General features: G+C 34.6%; 2 protein-coding genes across 3 annotated transcripts in view; both read right to left on the bottom strand.

Annotated features, from left to right (window-relative positions):
- The window catches only part of LOC126839572 (KN motif and ankyrin repeat domain-containing protein 2), a 38,514-nt gene extending 25,535 nt beyond the window's left edge, over positions 1-12,979 (bottom strand). The window contains exons 1-6 of the mRNA XM_050574936.1: positions 12,709-12,979; positions 4,953-5,224; positions 3,448-3,592; positions 3,220-3,380; positions 3,052-3,132; positions 2,306-2,408 (exon numbers count right to left, since the gene is read on the bottom strand). Of these exons, the coding sequence (XP_050430893.1) occupies positions 2,306-2,408; positions 3,052-3,132; positions 3,220-3,380; positions 3,448-3,592; positions 4,953-5,224; positions 12,709-12,745 (799 nt within the window). The 5' untranslated portion in view covers positions 12,746-12,979. The remainder of the gene's footprint in view (positions 1-2,305; positions 2,409-3,051; positions 3,133-3,219; positions 3,381-3,447; positions 3,593-4,952; positions 5,225-12,708) is intronic.
- LOC126839578 (uncharacterized) overlaps positions 1-20,487 on the bottom strand; it is a 189,813-nt gene extending 169,326 nt beyond the window's left edge. For both annotated transcript variants that reach the window (XM_050574954.1, XM_050574955.1), the window contains exon 1: positions 20,480-20,487. The gene's annotated coding sequence lies outside the window, so the exon portion shown is untranslated. The remainder of the gene's footprint in view (positions 1-20,479) is intronic.
- Positions 20,488-21,538: the final 1,051 nt, after the last annotated feature.

Below are 21,538 nucleotides of genomic sequence, written 5' to 3'. Positions count from 1 at the left end.
ACAGTTGATTCAGTGTTTAATGGAACAATATGGCATAGGTAAATCTGAATACAGCTGTCTAATATGCGTCTCCCAAATGAAAAAAAAAACTACAAAATTGCAATTATTTAAAAATTACTTGTCTTATGAATTACTGAATGTGTACTTTTATTTCAATATTAGATTTTATTTGGGGTTGCTCGTTATTAGCTGTTGTTGAATTAAATTCCGCCCAGTTGATCGGGCCAGTGATATTATTATTATTTTTTTTTTTTTGGGACGTTTGGCCGAGTATATATACAATATTTCGCTCGGTGAACGTTATTGCAGAGTTTTTTTTCGCCTTAAATTTTTTTTTATTATTTTACACACTACCGTCATACGATATTATTGCCATCTAAGTGCTTTCCTCCGGCCTTGGGGATTACAATATGATTGTCACGCACACGCTACGACAGTCTCCACAGTGACCGCACACGGTGTGTGTTGTTATCCGAATCATCTTAAAAAAAAAAAAAAAAATTTAAATCCGTTTGTCGGTCCATTCGTCGTGGGAACACGACGGTATCGTCGTCAACGAGCATCCGGGGTTGTGTTTTTTAAATTTTTATAATAATAACATCATTGTCATTCGACATTGTCTATTTTAGTTGATGAGTTTTTATCCAATACCTCTATTGGGTGTAATAGTGTCCAAAAGTAATTTGGCGACAAAGTCTGAATGCCGGTGAAAATACAATTATTAGACTAGGTCATATGATTGCTATAATCTACAAATATCGACAAACATTACATTATTTACTTTTTTTTTTTAATAATAATAGAAACACCCGATGAATTTTAAATCCTGTATAGGTTGCATTCGATCACGATCCGGGGATTACACGGTGTAGTGTGAAAATATAATATGTTCACTGTTGAGAGATGAGTAGAGGTTTTGAACACGTACCTATTGAATTTGAATTTGAATTCCTGTTTTGTTTAATTTTCAGTTATGTTTAATTTTCACCGTGGCCCAATATGGGACGGTCAAGTCTAAAACCCTTCTCAACTCAGAGTGTCCACTTGTAGAATAATAATTATTGTTGTTTCAGAACTGAGCAACACTGCGATTTCATTGATTGTTATCGCCGGTGTATAATTATTATAAAAAAGAAGGGTTTCAGCTGTCAGTTATCTCTTTTTTGGTGTATATACTTGTACCTCTAAATTCGTCTAAATGTCTGACAGCATGTTGTTCAAATCACCCAACAGGTTGTCAACCTCGTTGTAGATCTTTATGTTGCCAGATTTATTGTCTAAGCACTGTGTTTTGGATCCATCGTTTTTCTCAAATACATTTCTTTTCTATTGTTTACATTCAACTTCCACAACACTTTGGCTAATATCACTTGGCCGTACACAATGCTCGCCATTGGCGTCGGGTCTGCCACGTTCTTATTGTAAAATACATTATCGTTAGGTACATTCAATGCGCCTTGACAACCGTGGCTTTTTCTAGTGTTGGCCTCGAGCAACGATGATTACTACACCAAGAACTTAATGCTAACAACGATACAATACACGTTATGAAGACAACATAATATTATTGTGATACATATTGTGATCATCAGAGATCGGTGCATATTGGATTTCCAGTCAACGCAATCGGATGATTTTCCTGTATCCGTTTTTGCAATATAGTCTTTAATAAAATTATCGATCAATAATAATAAATATTATGTAATGCAACAACAACTTGCTGCTCACCTTGTCGGGGTCGTGATCAAGACATTTTCAAAAGTAAAAATTTAGTTCTGCAATAAGTATCAATATTATCCTTCACTCGAATCTAACACAACAACGTTCACCCCAAAAGGTGTGCACTGCCGTGGATTACAGCGTTGTCCCAAACAGATCTGGAACATTTTCTAATTAATCGTCTTGATCTAAACTCAATTGATTTAGTTTAAATTAGATATTATCAACTAAATTTGGTAGTCTTTTCTTTGTGTGTGGGCATCACGTCTGGCACCGGAATTTCATCTCGTCCTTCGGATACCGTTGACGCCTCTCGAAGAGAACGCCATTTAAACGTCTCGTGTGAGTGGTCCTCAACACAATCATATAATATAGTAATAATAATAATATCCTACTATTACAATACTATAATAATATGTAGGTACCTAATGGCTCGGGAGACGGCCAAACCCATTTGCCATAAGACAACGGTCGTTCGCGTGCAAGTATTTTACTAACAGCGCTTTTTTTTTTTTGGACAAACGAGTATTATAAAAAAAAGTTACGATAATAATATCATTTTCTTATTATAATAATAATAACTTACCGGCCGATTTGTTTTTTCTCTTTTCTTCATCTGCATACCATTTGTGTCTGTCCAATTCGTCCGACAGTCGCTGTTTGTCCGTACTCAACGTGGCCACCTGTGCCTGCAACAACAACAGCAACAAACCATCAAGTTACATAAAAGGATATAATAATAATAATATCAAGTTAATCTCAGCACGTGCACTATGAACACCAACTATCGCCATCTGAATTGGAGCTGGCCATTTAATTACACAGCCAGTTGGTGGTGTATTGTTCGAATACATTTCTAGCTAAATTATTATATGAATGAAAACAAACCGAAACATATTTATAACCGTATGGCTTAACAACTATGGTGGCTTATACCACAGATAGTTTTCCATTGATACACCACCATTATAAACGTTGTTCTTGTTTAGTTTGAATGTGATCGCCGCTCTCGACGGTTGTAATTATTTTATTTTAATTGAGTAACAGTCTCTAAGCGGCTCACGGTATTCCTATTATACTATTAACGAGTATTTTTTTTTTTATGTTGTCCGATCAAACGCCACGTGGGAGTATGTGATCACGAACATTCCAATAACAACACAGACTGTAGGCGGTATTGTCCTAAATCGTGGAAATCATGTTGTGTGGATTAGATCGGTGAGTACGTTTTGTTCGGGGCCGATCGAATTTGAAAACGGAAATTGGTAATTTTTTTTTTATGTAAATTGAGCGCCCACGCCCAATCCGTCTGAGCAACGTGAATGCACCTACCTTTAACATGGGTACCAGTTTGACTTGTTCTTCCAGGTCTCTGATGATCTCCAGGCTTTCCATCATCTGTTCTCTGACGAGCTGTGCAAACAAAAACAAAAAAAACGGTTTGTGTAACACGTGAAAACGGCCAAGTCATGACGTGGGCAAACACACGCATATGCTTACCTGGAGTTCGTTGTATGTGTTGAAGGACCTCGGTGTGGAAGCCACCGTGGAAGTGGGTTGGTCCGGCTTGGTGGAGTAGCCGCTACTGCTGCCGGTCGTGTAGCTGCTCTCGATGCTGCTGTCCAGCCTGTTGCCGGTGCTGCATTCGTCGAGACCTTCGGCTAGAATTCAAATTTCAAATAGTACCAATACTGCGGTCGTCACACGTGGAAATTCGATAGCACTTACCTAGGTTATGGTTGGAAAACCCCTTGGGAGGCGGCACGATCGTGTTGGACTGGAACGCCAGCGCCAACGTCTCTTCGAAGTCCATCAGAGCTCGGTCCAACGAGTCTTGCACGTCCGGCGAAGCTCTGGTAACGACTTCGGAGCCCTTAAAAGAAATACACGAGGAGCTTGAGCCTCAGAGACGTTTTAGATATAAGGATGACACGAGATAGATTCCAAAGAAGAACAGATAACGGCCTACAGCAACTGAAGGGTGATCAATACGAACTCCTGAGCTTTTCCAGAGCTCTATCAAAGATAGTATCATACCGTGGAAAAGTGGATCTGAAGAAAGCCAATTCGTCAAAATTATAGAAAAGACAATAGTGGAACAGCTTTGATCAATGATCCGTTTTAAGACTAAAACTGATTCAACGACATCCAGACAATGGACGCCGGACAGTTTTATTTTCTGTACGCTGTTTTCATCTGGTTAAATTTGAATACCACATGTGTGCCCCTTTCGCATTATAATTTAATTTAATATCCGCACATCAGTCATTGGGTTTCAACGAGGTCGAATGCATATTAATTCGGTCAAAAGTTGTTGATATTTACATTTCGCCGGTACGCAGAGTATAATTTCATTGATAATAATCATAACTGCTGTCCAACTGTGTTGGTAATTATTGTTCTATATTATATCATATAAACTTTGCATATTATTATCATAATTTACACCGTTACAGTAATTTAGTGTGCCCGTCGAGTTTTCTACACTAATTATCACTACTGTAACAGATACATTGTTGAATAATTTCAATGATTTCAAGTCGGTTCGAGTAGAAAAAAAGAGTGCTCGAAAAAAAATCATACCGAAAACTGTGTCAAGTCATTTGAATATAATAAAAACAAAAAGCTGGCCATTAATCGAGGGTTCGGTTTCCGGTAACCGCATTAAAGCATTGACCCATTTGGTGGGAACCATCAAGATTATCCAATTGTAAAATATGACGTTTATTCTTATGGTTAAGTCAATATTATAATATATAGTGTCTCGGCTAACCGCGTTGACCTAGTCAAACACTTAATACGAAAAAGGCGTTGCTATTTTTTTTTTTTTTTACAAGAGAACCAAATTAAAATAACATTTGTAATGTGTTTATATATTTATTTTTTCAATCTACCCGTTTTAAACAATCAACGGGTATCTGTAAAATAGATCCATTACATGGACAACGAGGGCAACATGTTCCTGTAGACCTGTAATCTCTTCCCTCCAACATGCTCCATTCCCACTATGCCATGTCCTCTCACTGTACTGGCTTTTTTGTTAATTTGTGTCCTAAAGAAGAAGCCAGTCGTCCGGTGGAATATGATGCGCACGACAAATCATTGTCTTCACCAAATCGTTACAACTCTGGTACACATTCTAACGTCTAGACGTCTGGTGGTCAGTTGGGGGTACTTAGTGAGAGGATTTAGGATTAGGATCTTTCACGTGTCAGCAAGTTACCAAGGCTTACCTGGTTGTCGAGGTTCTCGTCGCTGAGACCCAATAGGGACTCCATGGACTTGAGCTGTCGTCGACGGTCGGGACCACCGCCTCCTCCTCCGACGCCGGCGCCACTGCCGGTCACGTTGATGCCGAAAATCCTCTGATGGTATCTCTTGACCGGCGATACGGGTCGGACCCGGTGGTACAGGTGATGATCGAAATCAGCTGGTCCTGCTCCTCCTCCGCCACCGCAGACCCTCGGGTCTGACCGCAGCCAGTCGTGTATTTGAAACGTGTCTTCTGCGGGCACATTAAGGGTGAAACGGCGATTAGGAACCGGTCGGTCAAGCCCCGGGGGGGGGGGGGGCGACAGGAAGTGAGCGAGAGAAGAAAACCAACCAAATGTGTAGCAACAAGAATATTTTGGTTCGGTCACGGGTCGTTAAGTACAACGAGGCCAACACAAAGAACACAAGGAACGCAACGACGACACCATTGTTGTCTTTTAGTACTAAAACGCCAAAAACGGCAGGTTTAGCCGTGAATCACAGAAAGATTAAAAAAAAAAAAAAGAAGAAATATCTCAGTTCTCAGTATCACCGCGAGTGCTAAATCTCAATATGTCTGATCGTCTTTCGATAGAGATTCCCTTCTGTTTATTCAGTGATGCTCAGTTCTGGGAAATTTTTTCGTTTACCAGTGGTTACACCGAGTTGAGGAGGATTTTTGATTTTTTTACATTTTCAGAAATTAGGTACATAGTTTTCATGGGGAGTGTACCATCTGGTTTTGTCCAAGCGAGCGAGGGCGTTTAAGTTAATAAATAGGTAATCCGTAATTTAGATTCATGTGCAACAGCTGGAGTTAGCTTGTAAGCTAGATTATGTTATAAAATATTTGGCAAATTATTCCATTTTATTAACATTAAAATACAATTACGTACTCATTAATATTATAACCAAATTTAATAAAATTATAAAACAACATTTTGCTTCAAAATTGATTGTGCTATTTAGAAATTTTTACAAATTATTTTTAAAGGAATTTTTTTAACTTTCTCTATTCCCTATTATCTTTACGTCGTCTACTATTTTCTTTTTATAATGAACCTGACCGCATTATAATACACTTGAACGATTATTTTCCATTGCATACGCCTGTTAACTATAGCCAGTTTGCATCAATTAAGATTTTCGTATAAAAGAAATATAGGTTTAAAATTCAAACACAAAAATTTTGATTTTAATGCTATCAGCCTAACCCAATCTAACCTAACCCAATCGCCAGTATTTTGGCGATTGGTTGGCATAAGTTAGTAAAACAACAAGCAATATTGCCTGAATGAAAAACTCACCTTACAGAATAAAATACTATGTAAGTGTATTATAATTATTTTAAGACCTTATATCTTATTTTATGTTTATTGTCTTATTTGTTTACGATTCAAACTACATACATACCAACTATAACGTGTACCTATACATATATGTAACACATGCTTTTTCACAGGGGAAAATAATATATTTTTATGACGTGCACGGTTCTAAATAACAATTTGTTTTTTCCTCTTTTATATATATATATATATACACATTATACATGTAAAATAAAACAAATAAATCTCCAGACAGACATGAACAGCTCTGCTATTGTGTTATTGTAAACACAATAAACAACAACACAATTTTAACGGCACATCCTAAATCGACTCTTGAGAACAATAATAATTAAAAATTTGTGTTTAAAAAATTAAAATTTAAGTCAGTCTCGAGTGTGCGTTTACTGTGCATCACTTAAGAAAATAATAATAATAAAAAACAGTAGGTACACGGGTACACGTTGGGCAAACATACAGTTGGCTTTCTTATACATAATATTATGCGCATAAGGTCAGGGACTGTAATAAATCTTAATACCTATATTATTATATTGTTTTGGCCCATTGCATTGGAGCAAATATGGCAGTGTACGTTTTGCAGTGACACGAAGGAGTATCATAATCTGTGTAATATATGTAAGAGCCGATAATAACATAGTATGATTATTATATCACCACCGTCCAAGCGGTTGGCAACCCGAGGATAATTTAAAGTCATAAAACTTGAATAATAATTGTTTTTCACTACTCGTTCGGTTGATGGAAAAAAAAGAATACAATATGGCCAGGGCGATAAATCAAAAGTTTTACTCGAGCAAACAACGTTTCGTTTATTATTATTGTACAATAAATCATCATGGAAAGTGTACAGATCAATATTTATATGTACCGACGATCGATAGAATTTACATTCTGAAGCCAATTTAGTTTTTTTAGATTATGTGCTTGGTAGTACTAAAAACCTAACCTAACCCTCCATGATCTGCGCCAAATACGAATTTCAATGTCTGTTGCTAGTGAAAAATGTTTTCTACACAGGTCATGATTAATAAATTAGTATTTTCTCAATGTAAACGACCCGCAAACATTGAATCAATTCGAAGACAATAGAAAAACGACTGATACTAAGCCAATTTGATGAAAATTAAATAATTATAGTTACAAAAAAAGTATAATTGGATAATTATTATTTGTCTGCGTATACTTAAGATATGTAACACCCAACTCGTTTAGCGCCGTTAACGGTCGGGTCAAAGACAACAGCTGTCTTGAACAATTATCACAGTTTTTATTTAATTTATTTTAACGCAAGTACAATGATTTTAACAATCTGGTTTTTGCTATAGTAGTCCTTCGAAACCATTAAACCTTCAATGCGATACTTCATTTTTGAATAGGTACTTTATCTATTAGCCGGAAAACTTATACCTCTTACGGTCGTATACTTCTGCAAGTAAAGCTTGGCCGTATACTTCTGTAAGTAAAGCTTGGCCTATAATTTTAGTACTTTTGAAATGAACATAACATTTTCAACTAAACCGATGTGACGGCCTTAACCGTAAGTTTTACAAGCTATTTGTTCTCAAGACTGTATTTAAAACTGTCTGTGAAATAGAAAGTAAAAGAAGGAGCGTCCGTTCGTCGTGGTCGCCGACTCGCGTTTAAAATAAATTAATAAATATTTTTTTTATGACTTTGTTGAATTTTTTATCAGTTTTATAATAAAAAAAAACTGATCTATCAATTATTATATTTTTTTATCTGCCTGACCTCCTTCCACCCAGAATTTACTCCAAGATCCAAGTCACACCACTGTTTGTCTAGATAAAGTCCGCAACAGCTGTTGTTACGTTAGCTCGATTTCAACACACATTAATTATTATTATCGTAACACACACACACATGACGATATACCTAAGTGATCCATTTGCGTTGGCAACGGGTGAACTGTTTGGTTAGTTTCTATAGATGGTATGTAGAACGCTTTGATCTATGCGACAGTCACAACACGGTGTTTGTCACTATAGTCAGTGTTTTTTTTTTTTTTATTATTATTTCCTATTACGCATACAAAATAACGTTGCTGCGCCCATTTCCAGCGGCACACAATAATATGCAATCGCACTAGAACGTCTTAAAGATTTTTACCTAAGGACGAGTAGTATTGAAATAATGTTTTTTCAATTATATTTACATTTATACTCGCCCAAAATTTGTTATAAAAATATGTTCACTAATATTATTATATTATGTTAAAAAAAAGAAAAACTATAGTATTAACTAACCTAATATAAAAAAATAATAGCCCATGATAAATAAACTTACAATCTAGTAAAATGATATACTTTAAAAAAGTCGTTCAATACAACGTTCGCCTTAAGTAAACGTCAAGCGAATAAAATAAATTTGAATAACTTGTACGTTTTACAATTAATTTTTTTGAACAACTACAGTCCATTTATTGTCAAGATTATATTTTATTTATCAATTGTATTACTGTGTTATTGTTTGTATGCAATTTTTGCCAACTTTTACTTTTTTTTGTACACTAAAATAGGTTTTTGCCAGTTCATGAATTCCATTTGTAGAAAATAATTTGTTGTTAGAAATAAATGTACATATTAACGTCTCGAATTGAGTTTAGTCAACCGTTGGGTGGAAGCCAAGCAATGGTATTATCATACTTTGATAGACCCTTCGGAGACGAACCTCTCTGTTAATAATCCTTTTTGTATGCGTGTCGTACAAACGGATTACAAGCGTATCAGACCGGATTTTCGTTTATCTAATAACATTCTCAATGACTTGTGCACAGTGCACGTGTAGGTACCGTCGCATTTACATTAATTGAACACTGTGTTGTCATTACTTATCGTTCAAACGACACACGATCCAATGAAAGCATAACAACAACTGTGTGAGCGACCGAGGAATATATAATTATGTTTGCTTGCACCGAAAAAAAAACCTAAACAATTTAACTAAACCGGATTGCTAACTTAATATGACGTGTCGTTCATTGTAAAGGTGAATTATCTACTTGTAGTTGAATTTTGAAATAATGATAGATACGACTCCATCAAGCAAAAATATGTATATTTTAAAAATTTGGAGTTACACCACTTTTTGCTGGCCTAAAGGATAAATCTATTCTAAAAGTTAAATCACAAATAATAATTTGTCAATAAAGAAGTAATTTATGTATAATATTGTACATTCGTTCATAAATTATTTCAAATCATAACTTTGTTTATTTATTTAATTTTTTTTATAATACTCACAAGTATATTTTTTCTATTTGATTTAGAATTTTGATTATAACGACAAAAAAAAAACAACTTAAATGATATATTTCATATTGTAATAGTTAGGTAAAAAAATATTTAATTAGTTTTAGGTATTGTTTGAGTTTTTATTTATATATTTTATTTCGATTTGTATTTAAATAAAAATATATTTGAGTAAGTAAACGAGAATGTGTTTGTTATTTAAGGCCCATCTTTGCAGATCACATTTCACACACAAAAAACACAATAGTTAAAAAAATGATATTATTGAAAACATTAGGAAAATTTAGGTATAAAGAGTATTTGTAAAATGTCTTTATCAATTCCTACGGAAAAAAAAAATATATTTTCATACTATTTAGTATGACAGTAATTAGATTTATTATCTAAATCTGTATTAATTAAGTCATAATAATATAAATTACTTGCACAATATTCAACGGGTTGTAAAAAAAACCAGCCAGCTAAAAAAAACGAATTAACCTTATAACGTAACGCATTAAAACTGCTCTTAAGAAATTATATATATCTATATAATATTATGTTTATAAAAATTGGTCTTGTTCGATATGACACTTGGCGGCCTTCAGAAAAAAAAAATATATATTACCATTTATTTGGCCGAGTTAAATTTATCGTTGTGACTAAACAACAAAACCATCTTATTTGTGTAAGCCATAAATTAAGATAAGACCAGCCATAATTTGCCATGTTAAATTTATCATCTTGACTGTTTGGGTACTTTTCTGTGATTATTATCTTAATAACAAACTCAAAAACAAAACGTCTCCGGGTTCGTTTATGGACAGTTTAATTTATTGAACGCAATAATAATAATTATTAAAACGGTTCAGCCGAAACCAAATAGAAAACTTTGGCGATAAGATAAAAACCAAAACAAACACAACTCGAGTCGGTAGTATTTTAGCTGAATAAGAATAATATTGCTAGTCTCTTAACACTCGAATGACAATGAAATAATATCTCGTTTAACATGATCATTAACAATTCAGCTAAGGTTTTTTTGTTTGATTTATTTTTGAAATATACATTGGTTTTTTAAACCTCAATTGTTTTTTGTTTCACGGTTGTGAATTGTTGCAATGAATATATTATTCATTTATTTTATTTTATTTTTTATTAATCGTGGGCGCCACGTGAGAGGAACAGTTAGCAATTTATTACTGACTCAACTGGTATATTGTTCGGTAGTCTATATGAACTATAAAGTGAGTCGATATAAAAAATAGTATGTTTGCAACCGCAACAGTGGCACATCCGTCCCGGTTAATTTTTTCCCGTGCATTTATTATTACTGCTAGATATTACAACAATAATAATTACCGAATGTTATGGTCGCCGTTAAAACTTATCTTTTACGTTTACTATCGCCAATAATATCATCGCACATTTTTATTTGCTCGAGTTCACCTTGAAATGGATACAGCAATAATATTGTCAACACTGCGTTTCGGGCTATTTGCAATACAATTAGGCATCTAAATAAGCCGTGTAATATCCGTTCAAGGTAGTAACGCACGTCCCGCCAACACCGTGCAATATACCTATTTTTTTACCATAAAATATGCTTTTGCGATGACCGATTTCCCAAAAAACTAAACTCAAATATTAGGTCAGCGCTAAGTTTGTTTTGGGTTCGTTCAGGTTAGGTTAGGTTAGGTTAGGTTGAGGTTAGTTTTAAACAAGATTAGGTCAGGTTAGGTTAGGGTTGGATTAGGATTGGTTAGGTTAGGTTAGGTTGAGGTTAAATGTTGTGAATAAAATAATATTATAATGTCCATTATAATATTATTATATTATAATTAATGTAATAATGTTTAAAACAAATAATGTGAGCCCTCCTCGCATTAGAGCAAAACTGGATGATTTGTTAATGATAATTAGATGTATTGTACCTGGTTTGGTGATTGGAAAAAAAAGGTTTGGCGGAGGTTAGTCTTGAATAAGATAGGCAACGGTTAGCGTTAAGTTAGGTTAGATTAGGTTAGATTTGGATTGGTTAGGTTAGGTTCAAACCGCAAAACCGTGAATGAATTAAAGCCGTCAGAAAATCTAGTATCTTAGACTACGCCGGTGTAATGTTTTGGAGTAAATCTCGTTTTCCTTTTTTGGACATCTCGGCCGGTCGCACAGGGAAGCCGCCACGGTATTGCACCACGTGCCCTCCGGCCAGACGGGCCTATATTATAACCTATCCCAACGGCTGCGGTCGCCATTAAAGCCCAGACCGGTCGGTCGTTTAGCCAGATAATAAGCCCGAAGGGGCTGCGGTGTTTCCCGAATGGAAACAAAAGCAACAGGAGAGACCGATGGATTTACATAAAATACAAAACGGTGTTATAATAACACACACCGAATCCCCGAGTCCGGTCTACGGTAAACGGATAGAAGTACTTATTAATGTATATTAATGAACCGATGCTTTGGTCCCGGAATGCGTGATCGTTTCTCGGGCCCCAAGAAAGTGTGTTTAAACGTTATGGTTATTATTATAGGTATTATACACACTATATTAGTAGGCACGGATAATCCCACACGCCGTGAACACCTACTGCGGGCCATAACCACCGGTTTAGCCTACACCATCCGGTCGGGGCACCTGTTCGAAAACGCCGGCAATTTCCAGACGGGAAAAGGCGACAAAATGGTGCAGAAAAAAAAAATGTTTAAAACTAAAAACCGGCCGCTATAAGCTATGACCTGACCGACCAAAGGAAACTAACGCAGAGTCAGCAGGTGTTAGTGGATTTTTGTCCTAATCATCTAATCCATTTCTAAGCGCATGTGTCTTTCCGGGACGTAGTGATATTGTAATATTAGACAGTGCTGCTGGTACCACCCCGGCTAATGTATAAAAAAAAAAAAAAGATTAGTTTAGATTGGAGAGAATTGTGTACAAACACTATGGATGACATGGTTTGTGCAAATCGTGATCTAACAGGCCAAATGTCGGTAAGTGCAGTGTTTTATGGGCCTAGAAAAATTTTTCTTTGGAGTGTTACGCTTTTGCGATGACCAATTTGAGAAGCGATAGAGGTTCGTTTGGGGAAACACCCCCCCCCCCCGGCGAGGCCCCAGAGGGTTTTTAGCCCAATTACCTGCGAAAACGGCGTTCCTGTTCCTGGCCGAATACATGATGGCTATTGTTTCGAAGACGTTTGTATCCTTTTTTTTTTTCCCTGTAAAAAACTATAATATTCACCGGCCGACGGACGCGTACGCCGTTTTCGGGCGGTCGAACATTTTTTAAAATATTTTTTGGGGGATTTTTTGTACGATTTAAAAAAAAAAAAACAACACTAGAGGAACGACGGGGCAACCGCGCTGGCGCACAAACGGAATACCGACCGCTGCGGTCCGGCCGACTGTTGTGCGGCAAACCGTTTACCGCGGATCTCGGTACAACAACATCAAATAATATCATATTATATGTAGGTAATACGGCGCAGCACGATGGAGGGGAACAACACGATGAGTGTATAATAATATGTGTATGTATAAAAAACCTACATAGTAGTAGTACCTGCCTATGCTGCGCTATAAGAACACCGTCTAACCGGCCGGCCGGCCCCGGCTTTACCTGCGGATGGCGGCCGCCGCCGCCGCCGCCGTACCTTTATAGTCCTACCAGCTATTATTATTAAAGGCATAACAGCTACAATAATGATAGGTAATAATAACGTGTAATAACGCGATATTCTGTCTCGGTGGTAACGGACAATTTCGATCGCGGGCCATGGAAACGACGTGCCTTTTGTTGGGGCAAAACAAAAATCGCATTTCCACATCCGATCCAATGTCTTGGCCTTGGTCACACCGGCCACAGACCAAAAAGGAGTACGGGGAAATCGATCAAAATTAAGACACTTCCGATTCGGCTTTTTTTTTTTTTTGTAAAATACGTTTTTTCTTATTTTATTTGTTATATTGGTGTAAAATATTGGCCCAGTTTGCATAGCCAGAACATACTGTAAACATCTGCAATCAGTTGGGACTTTGTTAGTACAACCGTGATTAAAAAAGTCTTACAAAGTTAATTTGTTGTTTTCTATACGACACTTTTATGTTTGTTTAATTTTTTACAAGCATATTAATATAATATTTTGCAAGATATTGAATAAAAATTTTATATTTCTCACCGAAAATAATGTTTTTTTTTTGTATTAAATAAATATAAAATTTCAATTTTAAAAGTTTTGATTAGTACAAAAGCCCAATTTTACAACTTTAAAAAAAATTCCTTTATTAAAATTTAACAAATAAATCAACCCATTAAATGGTAATAAATTAGGTTAAGTTATAAAGTATTTGTTAAAAAAAATCATTATTTGAAATTGGGCTCTTTTTCTACTAAGCGCCTCAAATGTTAAGGAAGGTTGACCTAACATAACCTAACCAGCGGAAATTATGCAAGGCCAGTGTGCAGCAAAACAAGTAAACCATGGTAATTTTCCGTCTCAATTGTATTATAAATAAAATTAGTCGAAAAATTGCTCAACATAATATAAACTGGACTATTAATCAAATTTCATGTTACAGTGATTTTGTTTTGGCTTAACGAGGTTAACGTTAGGTCGCCATTAAATTATAAAAAATAAAATTTAATATTTAAGTAAAAACTATTTTTGTTTTTAAAGGGCATCTATTAAAAATCAACCTATATATTTTAATTAGGAATTACATTAATTACCGGTCGTTAACCAGTTTTGATTGAACACATTGCAATTGGTGTGAATTTAAAGTTTGGATAAGTAAATATTTAGTAAAAACTAATTATCGACCAGTCTTTAATTTAACTGCAGTATTCTAGTTTTAATAAAATATGCGTGTGGCCTTTTAGTTTATAGAGCTACCATTTTAAATAATATTTTAAAACATCAACACGAAAAACAATTTTTAATCGTTTAATAAAATTATGATATTTTTGTGTGATAATTCTTTTGCTATCGAAATTTGTTCGTAGTTTAAGTTTTTGAAACATGAAACTAGGCTAAAACTGTTTAATAACATTATCTTATATTTTTAACGTTGAAAAAATTATGCAAAGATATTGGTTTTTATAATAATGGGCTATGTCGATTTGCACCGAGCTAAGTTTTTATTATTTGGTTAACTATATGTTTAATTTATAAAACAATATTTTGTATAAATGTACATTTAAACCGAACTTGCATAATTTTATTAAGAGGTTTATAAAAATAAACCTCTTATTAAAAAATAAACACACTTGTTTAAGTACATTACATCTAACAACAGTTGACATTTTTTACAATTTTACTGTAAATATACACTTTACTATGTTGAATGATAAAAAAAAAACACAACTTGTCTTTAAAAAAAAAACAAAATCCGAAACCGTCTAGTGCTATTCAGCCAATTTTGTAGAATTTCTAAAATGGTAAACCGCGTGGAATCATATTTTGTGTGTCCGGTCTACTTTTTTGTTTTTTTTCTGAAGAATGTTGATTGTTTACAATTTTTCTGGTGTACTTACAATAATCTGTTATAAGTAATTTTTGTTTTTTTGTTTATGATATATCGAGTTATGACTAATTATTATTATTGTACAATGTAGGTCAAAATAATATTATGCACCATAACATAACGTGGCATACATCACGTCATACACAATGATGTTGTGTTGTAATATATATTTAAGTATATAATATAATAATATGTTGGATGTTTCCAAAAAAACAAAATCTTATATAATTCCTAGGTAAAAATGTATTGCAAGTAAACGAACCGCCGAAATAAAGTCTTACTATTTTTCATTTCTCGACTTATAAACTATTATAACTCAACAGGCAAAATTACAACTTGACGTTACAATACACGTTGCATACACAAAGTCAACAATAACAGCTCTGCTCGTGACTTTTCAGATCCTACATAATTCTTATGAACCGTTTGACGGTTAAGATTAAAAATAATTTAACAGCCATTCACTGTGACACGTTCGAAGCCAAACGACGCCAAGTTTGAATGTTTTATAAAGAGTGTGCTATATTTTTTTCGTTTGTGCAAAACATGCTTAAGGATGTGCATCTTTCTAAAGACCTTAATTGGAAAAAAAAACCATTGTACAAAAATTAAATATCAAGTCACTATCCAGATGTTTTTATGATTGGATCCCTGACCAAACCAAATCCGCTCAGTTCCTTTTAAACCTAAAAAAATAGCCTATTGATGATTTCACTTTTCCCCATTTTGCCTAGGCACAATATTTAAATAATTAAAACTTCCACTCCAACACCCCAAGAATGATAAGATTTCATCTCGGTTTTATTTATGAATGGATTTAATAACTGTCCATGTTTACTTGCAAAATTTAATATGCATGTTCCTAGTCACAATATTAGTTACAATTTAATGCTTTTTGCGTACCATTCCAGTCTACAAGCTACGGTTTAATAGCTCCCATAATTAAATATAATATGATCTTGGTAAATAAATATAATATTGATCTTTCTGCATGACGTATTAAGTTGCCGCTTTCAATGTATATTTAAACCGTTTTTTTTATGTATAAGTATTGTAAAATCATTGTTAGAACTTATAACCAAAATATAAATAAGTTATACAACCTGTAATAACAACAATGCACACCTTGTAGACGGTTTTTAACATTTTTATTGGTTTTTCCTACGTCTTACCTTTTTTTATCGATAATTTAAATTCCTATTCTCTTGCTTGACCCTAAGTACTTCTTCATGCATTTGATTGTAAATTTAAATTTTGCATTAAATTCTCCAACTTTAAATAGAATCAACATTTTTTGTAATTTGAAAAAAAAATATTCTTCAAGCTAAAGTATATGACACTCGAAATTATTTTTATTTTTATATTTCTTGACAACATTTTTTTTTAGCAAGCCATCAGTGTAATCAGTTCCAATGGTTTTTGACTTGATAAAAAAACAATTTGATCAAGAAAGTAATTTTGAAGTGTCATATTTCAGCGACAACCCGCTGTGGATTTCCCGGGGAAATTGGGGTTTCCAATAACCTCCGGTAGGGTCGTAAAAGTTGTGCAGGTACTCGTTTCGGGCACAACGAGGCTAAGTGAAACTCGAAGCGTGTACCGGGTTTTGTCCCCCGGGATAGGCGCACATTGTAACTCTTAACGATTTCGGAAGTAAGTACTACGCCGAGACAAAAGAATTGCAACCAAAAACCAAAAAAAACGGTATTGATTTTACCGGGCTCGGCGGTGAAGTTATTTGAATTTTTTTTTATTACGTGCCCGGACCTGGATTAAAAAAGTCACCGTACACACCTGAGACTTTGGCCGGGAAGTGGCTTTGGGGGGGGGGGGGGGGGGGCGGAATCATATAATATTAATGCCGCCGAGACGGTCCGTTTAATATGCAATTTCCACGTGAGTCGGTAGTGTAAAGTCGTTTGGGTTTTACGACGGCACTGGGCGATAAATTGAAAAGTTTTTTTACAAAAAAAAAAAAACAAGCACCACCAAACAAGTCTGGGCCATTGTTATTTCAATGGGCACTTAAAACTTGTGCGTGCAAAATTCAATCGAAACACATTTTCCACTACACACAACAAGGTGGTCCACATTGGTTGACTTCAATTCGATAGCCGAGAAGGTATTATCATTTTTTTTTTAATTTATAAAATAAATTGACGCCAAAGAGACTCGAGTAAAGTGATAATATGTGAATGGCTACCAACAATACTATTATAAGTGGTAATATCAATAGACGTGATTACAGGTGTTATAAAAAAAAATTATCAGAATGTAAAAAACTAGATAAACTATAAGGAATCAGTCCCATTTATAGATACAGTACACATCTATGTCCTGGTGAATTGATCATAAATAAATAACCCACTGGACAACGAAAAATTGTATTACAAAATCAATCATGATATCCTTTTTGGTTAGATTTAAAAGTAGAAAAGTTCACTCCTTCCTTTTCGGAGAAACACCCAACCAACTTTAAACTTAAAATTAACATTTTTAACAAAGTTCTAATTAGTTCCAAATTTGTATGGAATATTCTTCAGTTAAACTACAGTCGATAACGTTGACAAACTAAAATATATAATTTCCTTAGAAGGGTTAAACATTTTTTTTTTTTAATTCTGCTGTAGTCAATTTTTGTTTGTTTTATGAAGGAAAAGCCAAAAACAAAAGGGAAAATTCCAACAAATTTCAACTAATCCAAACAAACATTTAAAGGAACATTTTATGACAATTTGAATTCTGTTTTTTTTTTTGGGAATAAAAAAATATATAACAACCTCGCCGGTACACAACTGTGCGCCATGCACACACTGATACACACCGGTATAATAACGTGCGTTTCGCGCGGTCGGGCGATGGCTGTTGCTGAAAGGCGCCGCCGAACATACTTAGCGAAATTACTTTGCCGTAAACCGCTTGGGTCGAAGTAATAGCAATAATAATAATAATTAGGTATCAGAACCCTTTTGGCGGCGCCTCTCGTTCATCAGAACTCATTTTCGCCGCGAAAACCTCTTGTCACGCACACGTGTGTGTCACACGCCGTTCTCGGATTTAATACTAATAACATAATACCGCAAAACAGTGTCGAAATCGGTTTATGCCCGTGTGTGCGAGTCAAAGTGGAATTCCGGGACGCGGGTATTTCCCCCCCCCCCCGGGAAACTTGGAATAATGAAAAACCACCACCTCCTCGGTCTTGAGGATTTTCCCGGTAAAACCGTGTGTGTGTGTGTGTGTGATTTTCACAGTAATTTCGACGACGGCTCACCAGCAGCTTTAGCGCATCGGTTGAACCGGTAAATTAATTTTCCGGTTCAAAAAGCGCGCGGGGCACGTAAGCATAGGTAGGTGTGTGTACAGCCATCGCCTAAGTACAGAGCGTTACCAAGAATAATAATGTCGTCCCGGTCGGCGATAAATAGTGATTTAACTCGTGTAATCCCCGCCGCGACCGAAAGGAGCTTATTCGTTTCGTTCCAATCATGAGAAACCTCAACCGAGGACAACGTAGGCCGGGTTAGGTTGTACGGTACATACGACCGCCACGTGGTAGGATATTGCCGAAAAAAACAAAATCCCAGTATTCAATGTTTACCTTGTTGTAGCAAAGACGTGGAAACCGGAACGTGATCCCAATTTCCAAGTCTTTCCAATGGCCAATACGGAAACCACAGCATTTTCGTGCCAACAAACGTTATGCCAAAGTGACCATAATGCGCTAAGTGCGTTATTGATCTAAGCCGCTACGTTTTAGTAAAAACTACTAAACCTACCTGCTTGGCAAATGAAGATAAAACGAACCCAGTACAGTTGGGTCGGGCCATAGTGGAGACCGAGCATATTAGTGTGGGGGAAGTCATAGGTCTACAAGAATTATTGTAATTCCCTTCCACCTCTTTTTTTGTTATATCTTAATAAAAAAAAAAACACGTTTGGCTATAGATTTTTGTTAAAATTGTACCTATAACATGTCGTCAGTCTAATTTTCAGACTTTAAGCCAGAAAACTACATACAACAAAGTGAATAAAAAAGTATTTACCGCCCTTTTCTAGGGGAAAGGGCTTATGATATTTGTTTGGTATGTCAATGTTTATCTAAAAAATATTCCATACAAATTTGGAACTAATTAGACTATTTTTTAAATGATTACTGAGCTCCTCAATGTTCAATTGACAAAATATGCACATGGGTATGGCTGTTTTCCTCGATTTTGATCATTGATGGGCAAGGGGTAAATTTTTTTATTTCCAGTCCAATAAAGTACCTTTCAGGCATGATTAATAATCTATAGGATGGCTACATGAAGAAATCGGTTTAGAGATTTTAAAGAAATCGCGGGGCCAGATAAAAAACAAAAAAATAATAAACAATTAAAACACAATATTTTAAAAACAATACCTGCTGAGCTCCGCATTGTAGCTGTACATTGTAGTTGTACAATAATTATTGGGTAACATCCAAAGGATATTATGCTTAAGTATGGTAAGTTATTGTGATTAAGAGTGAAGACTAACCTTAGGTTGAATTGCTTTCAATGTCTGTATTCATAAACTTATAAAATGAGTTCAAAGCTAAAATACATATACATTTAAAAAAAAAAGTCATAATTATATAAGCATTAATTTTTGTGGCCCTACATTTTTGGCTAAACGTTTTTTTTAAAATATTATTAACTTTTTTTCATAATTTACTCTTATGTTTGTGCAATGAAAAATAAACGGTATACCTAAGCTAGCTTATAAATTCATACTTCCTTAGCCGTTGACCAATTTTCTAGCTTCAATAAAATGGATATATCAAATAATGGGTGTATACAAATCAATTTACTGGAAATTAATTCCCATAAAAAACGAAAAAAAGAAATGTTTTAAGTAAATAAGTATTATTTTTCAGTTAAAGCCGTTTGCGAGTGTTTATTAAATGTACTCAGCCGTTTCTGGTTTTAATTGTTATCAAAATATAAAACAATAAAGCAAGTATAACCGTTTGAAGTTTGAAAGTTACTCGACAAAGCTATCCGCTAAAACGATATTACCAACTCGAACATAATTATTTTGTTCTAATAAAAAAGTTTTGTACCGAAAGTTTGCGCTTCAAATTAAATTTTGCGGCCTCGCACAACAAGCATACGAACTAACGTCTCGGTTTTCAGCTTAAACTTATAACGAAACTTTTACCATTAAATTACACTATTGACAGACGATGTCGCTACACGACTACTTTAAAGATAACAGTACGGTTTTATTATGATTGAACAAACAAAGGCGTGAAGCGTTATTTAATTTTCGAGTTTAAACGAACCAAACTGTTTGTATAATTATTATGACAATTGTATCCGAGTGTAAAAGAATTCTAACTTCTAACCGTTGCCAAATTACTTGGTTTTTTTTTTAAGAAGCAGCAATTACATAATATATATTCGCGGTAACGTCCAATATCAAAATGGGCTCTGCGACGAGAACCGTTTTGGCAAAATCCAAGTATGTATTAAAAATAAATTATAGGTACGGTTAGCGGTGTATTGTTATAGCTGTTTTAGACTTACCCGGCCGTTTCCAAAAAGCGACAAGACTGCGATTCGAGACGAATAACGATTTACTATTTTAATAAAAAAAATATGGTCGACCACGACTTTGGCCAAGACCAACACGGTAATAATAAGAGGCCTAACACATGTTTGGTCGTAGATCCGCCAAAGTCTATGACGGTTGTGAACTGTACAAACACATACACACACACACAAATTATAGTGATTTTGAAAAAAACAACAATACCCGATTTGGCGTTAAAAAATGTGTAGAAAAACGCTAAACAAAACATATCATATTTTGTTTCATCACGACCGATTCGATAACGTCGACGTCGATGGCAAACAATAATAATAATAATATTTACACAATTTTCAACGAAGGCGTTCGCATGTCGGTTCACGTCATTCCAAATGGGGATGGCTCATACCAAATAAAATATATGGTGTCCCATTAGCACCGTTTATCAATTCTTATATTATATTGTCTTTTTGAAAAAAAAAAAAAATACTAAAATCGGTTCAGTTTTTTTTTAGGTTGCTTTAGTTTCGAGGCATGTATACATTATCTTGTGCACATAAATATTTTAATAACTCTTAAGAAAACCGTCCAAGTCAAAGAAAGAAATGTTTTAAAAGTAATACAAATCAAATATTTTAATAGTTTTTTTTTAAGGGGTTCTATAATTAATGTGTTTTTCGTTAACAATTCAAAAAAACATTCTTAAAATGTTTATCTGGTAAGAAGTGAGATTATAGATTTACATTTTTTTCCCTAAACAATACATTAGTTTAAAGACTTAATTATTATATTATGATATATTTTATCAAAAGGAAAAAAGTAATGATTTTTAATTTTTTTAAGAAATTATCAATTTCCAAGGTTATGATTTTCTAATGATTTTAACAG

This window comes from Adelges cooleyi, unplaced genomic scaffold (genome assembly GCF_023614345.1).
Source record: "Adelges cooleyi isolate 19-005CV unplaced genomic scaffold, UGA_ACOO_1.1 ACOO_flye_CR_arks_rails_tigmint_CR_PRNA_306, whole genome shotgun sequence".
In the NCBI taxonomy this organism is placed as follows: domain Eukaryota; kingdom Metazoa; phylum Arthropoda; class Insecta; order Hemiptera; family Adelgidae; genus Adelges; species Adelges cooleyi.
The sequence above is the reverse complement of the archived record's forward strand: the minus strand, read 5'-3'. Positions and strand labels throughout refer to the sequence as shown.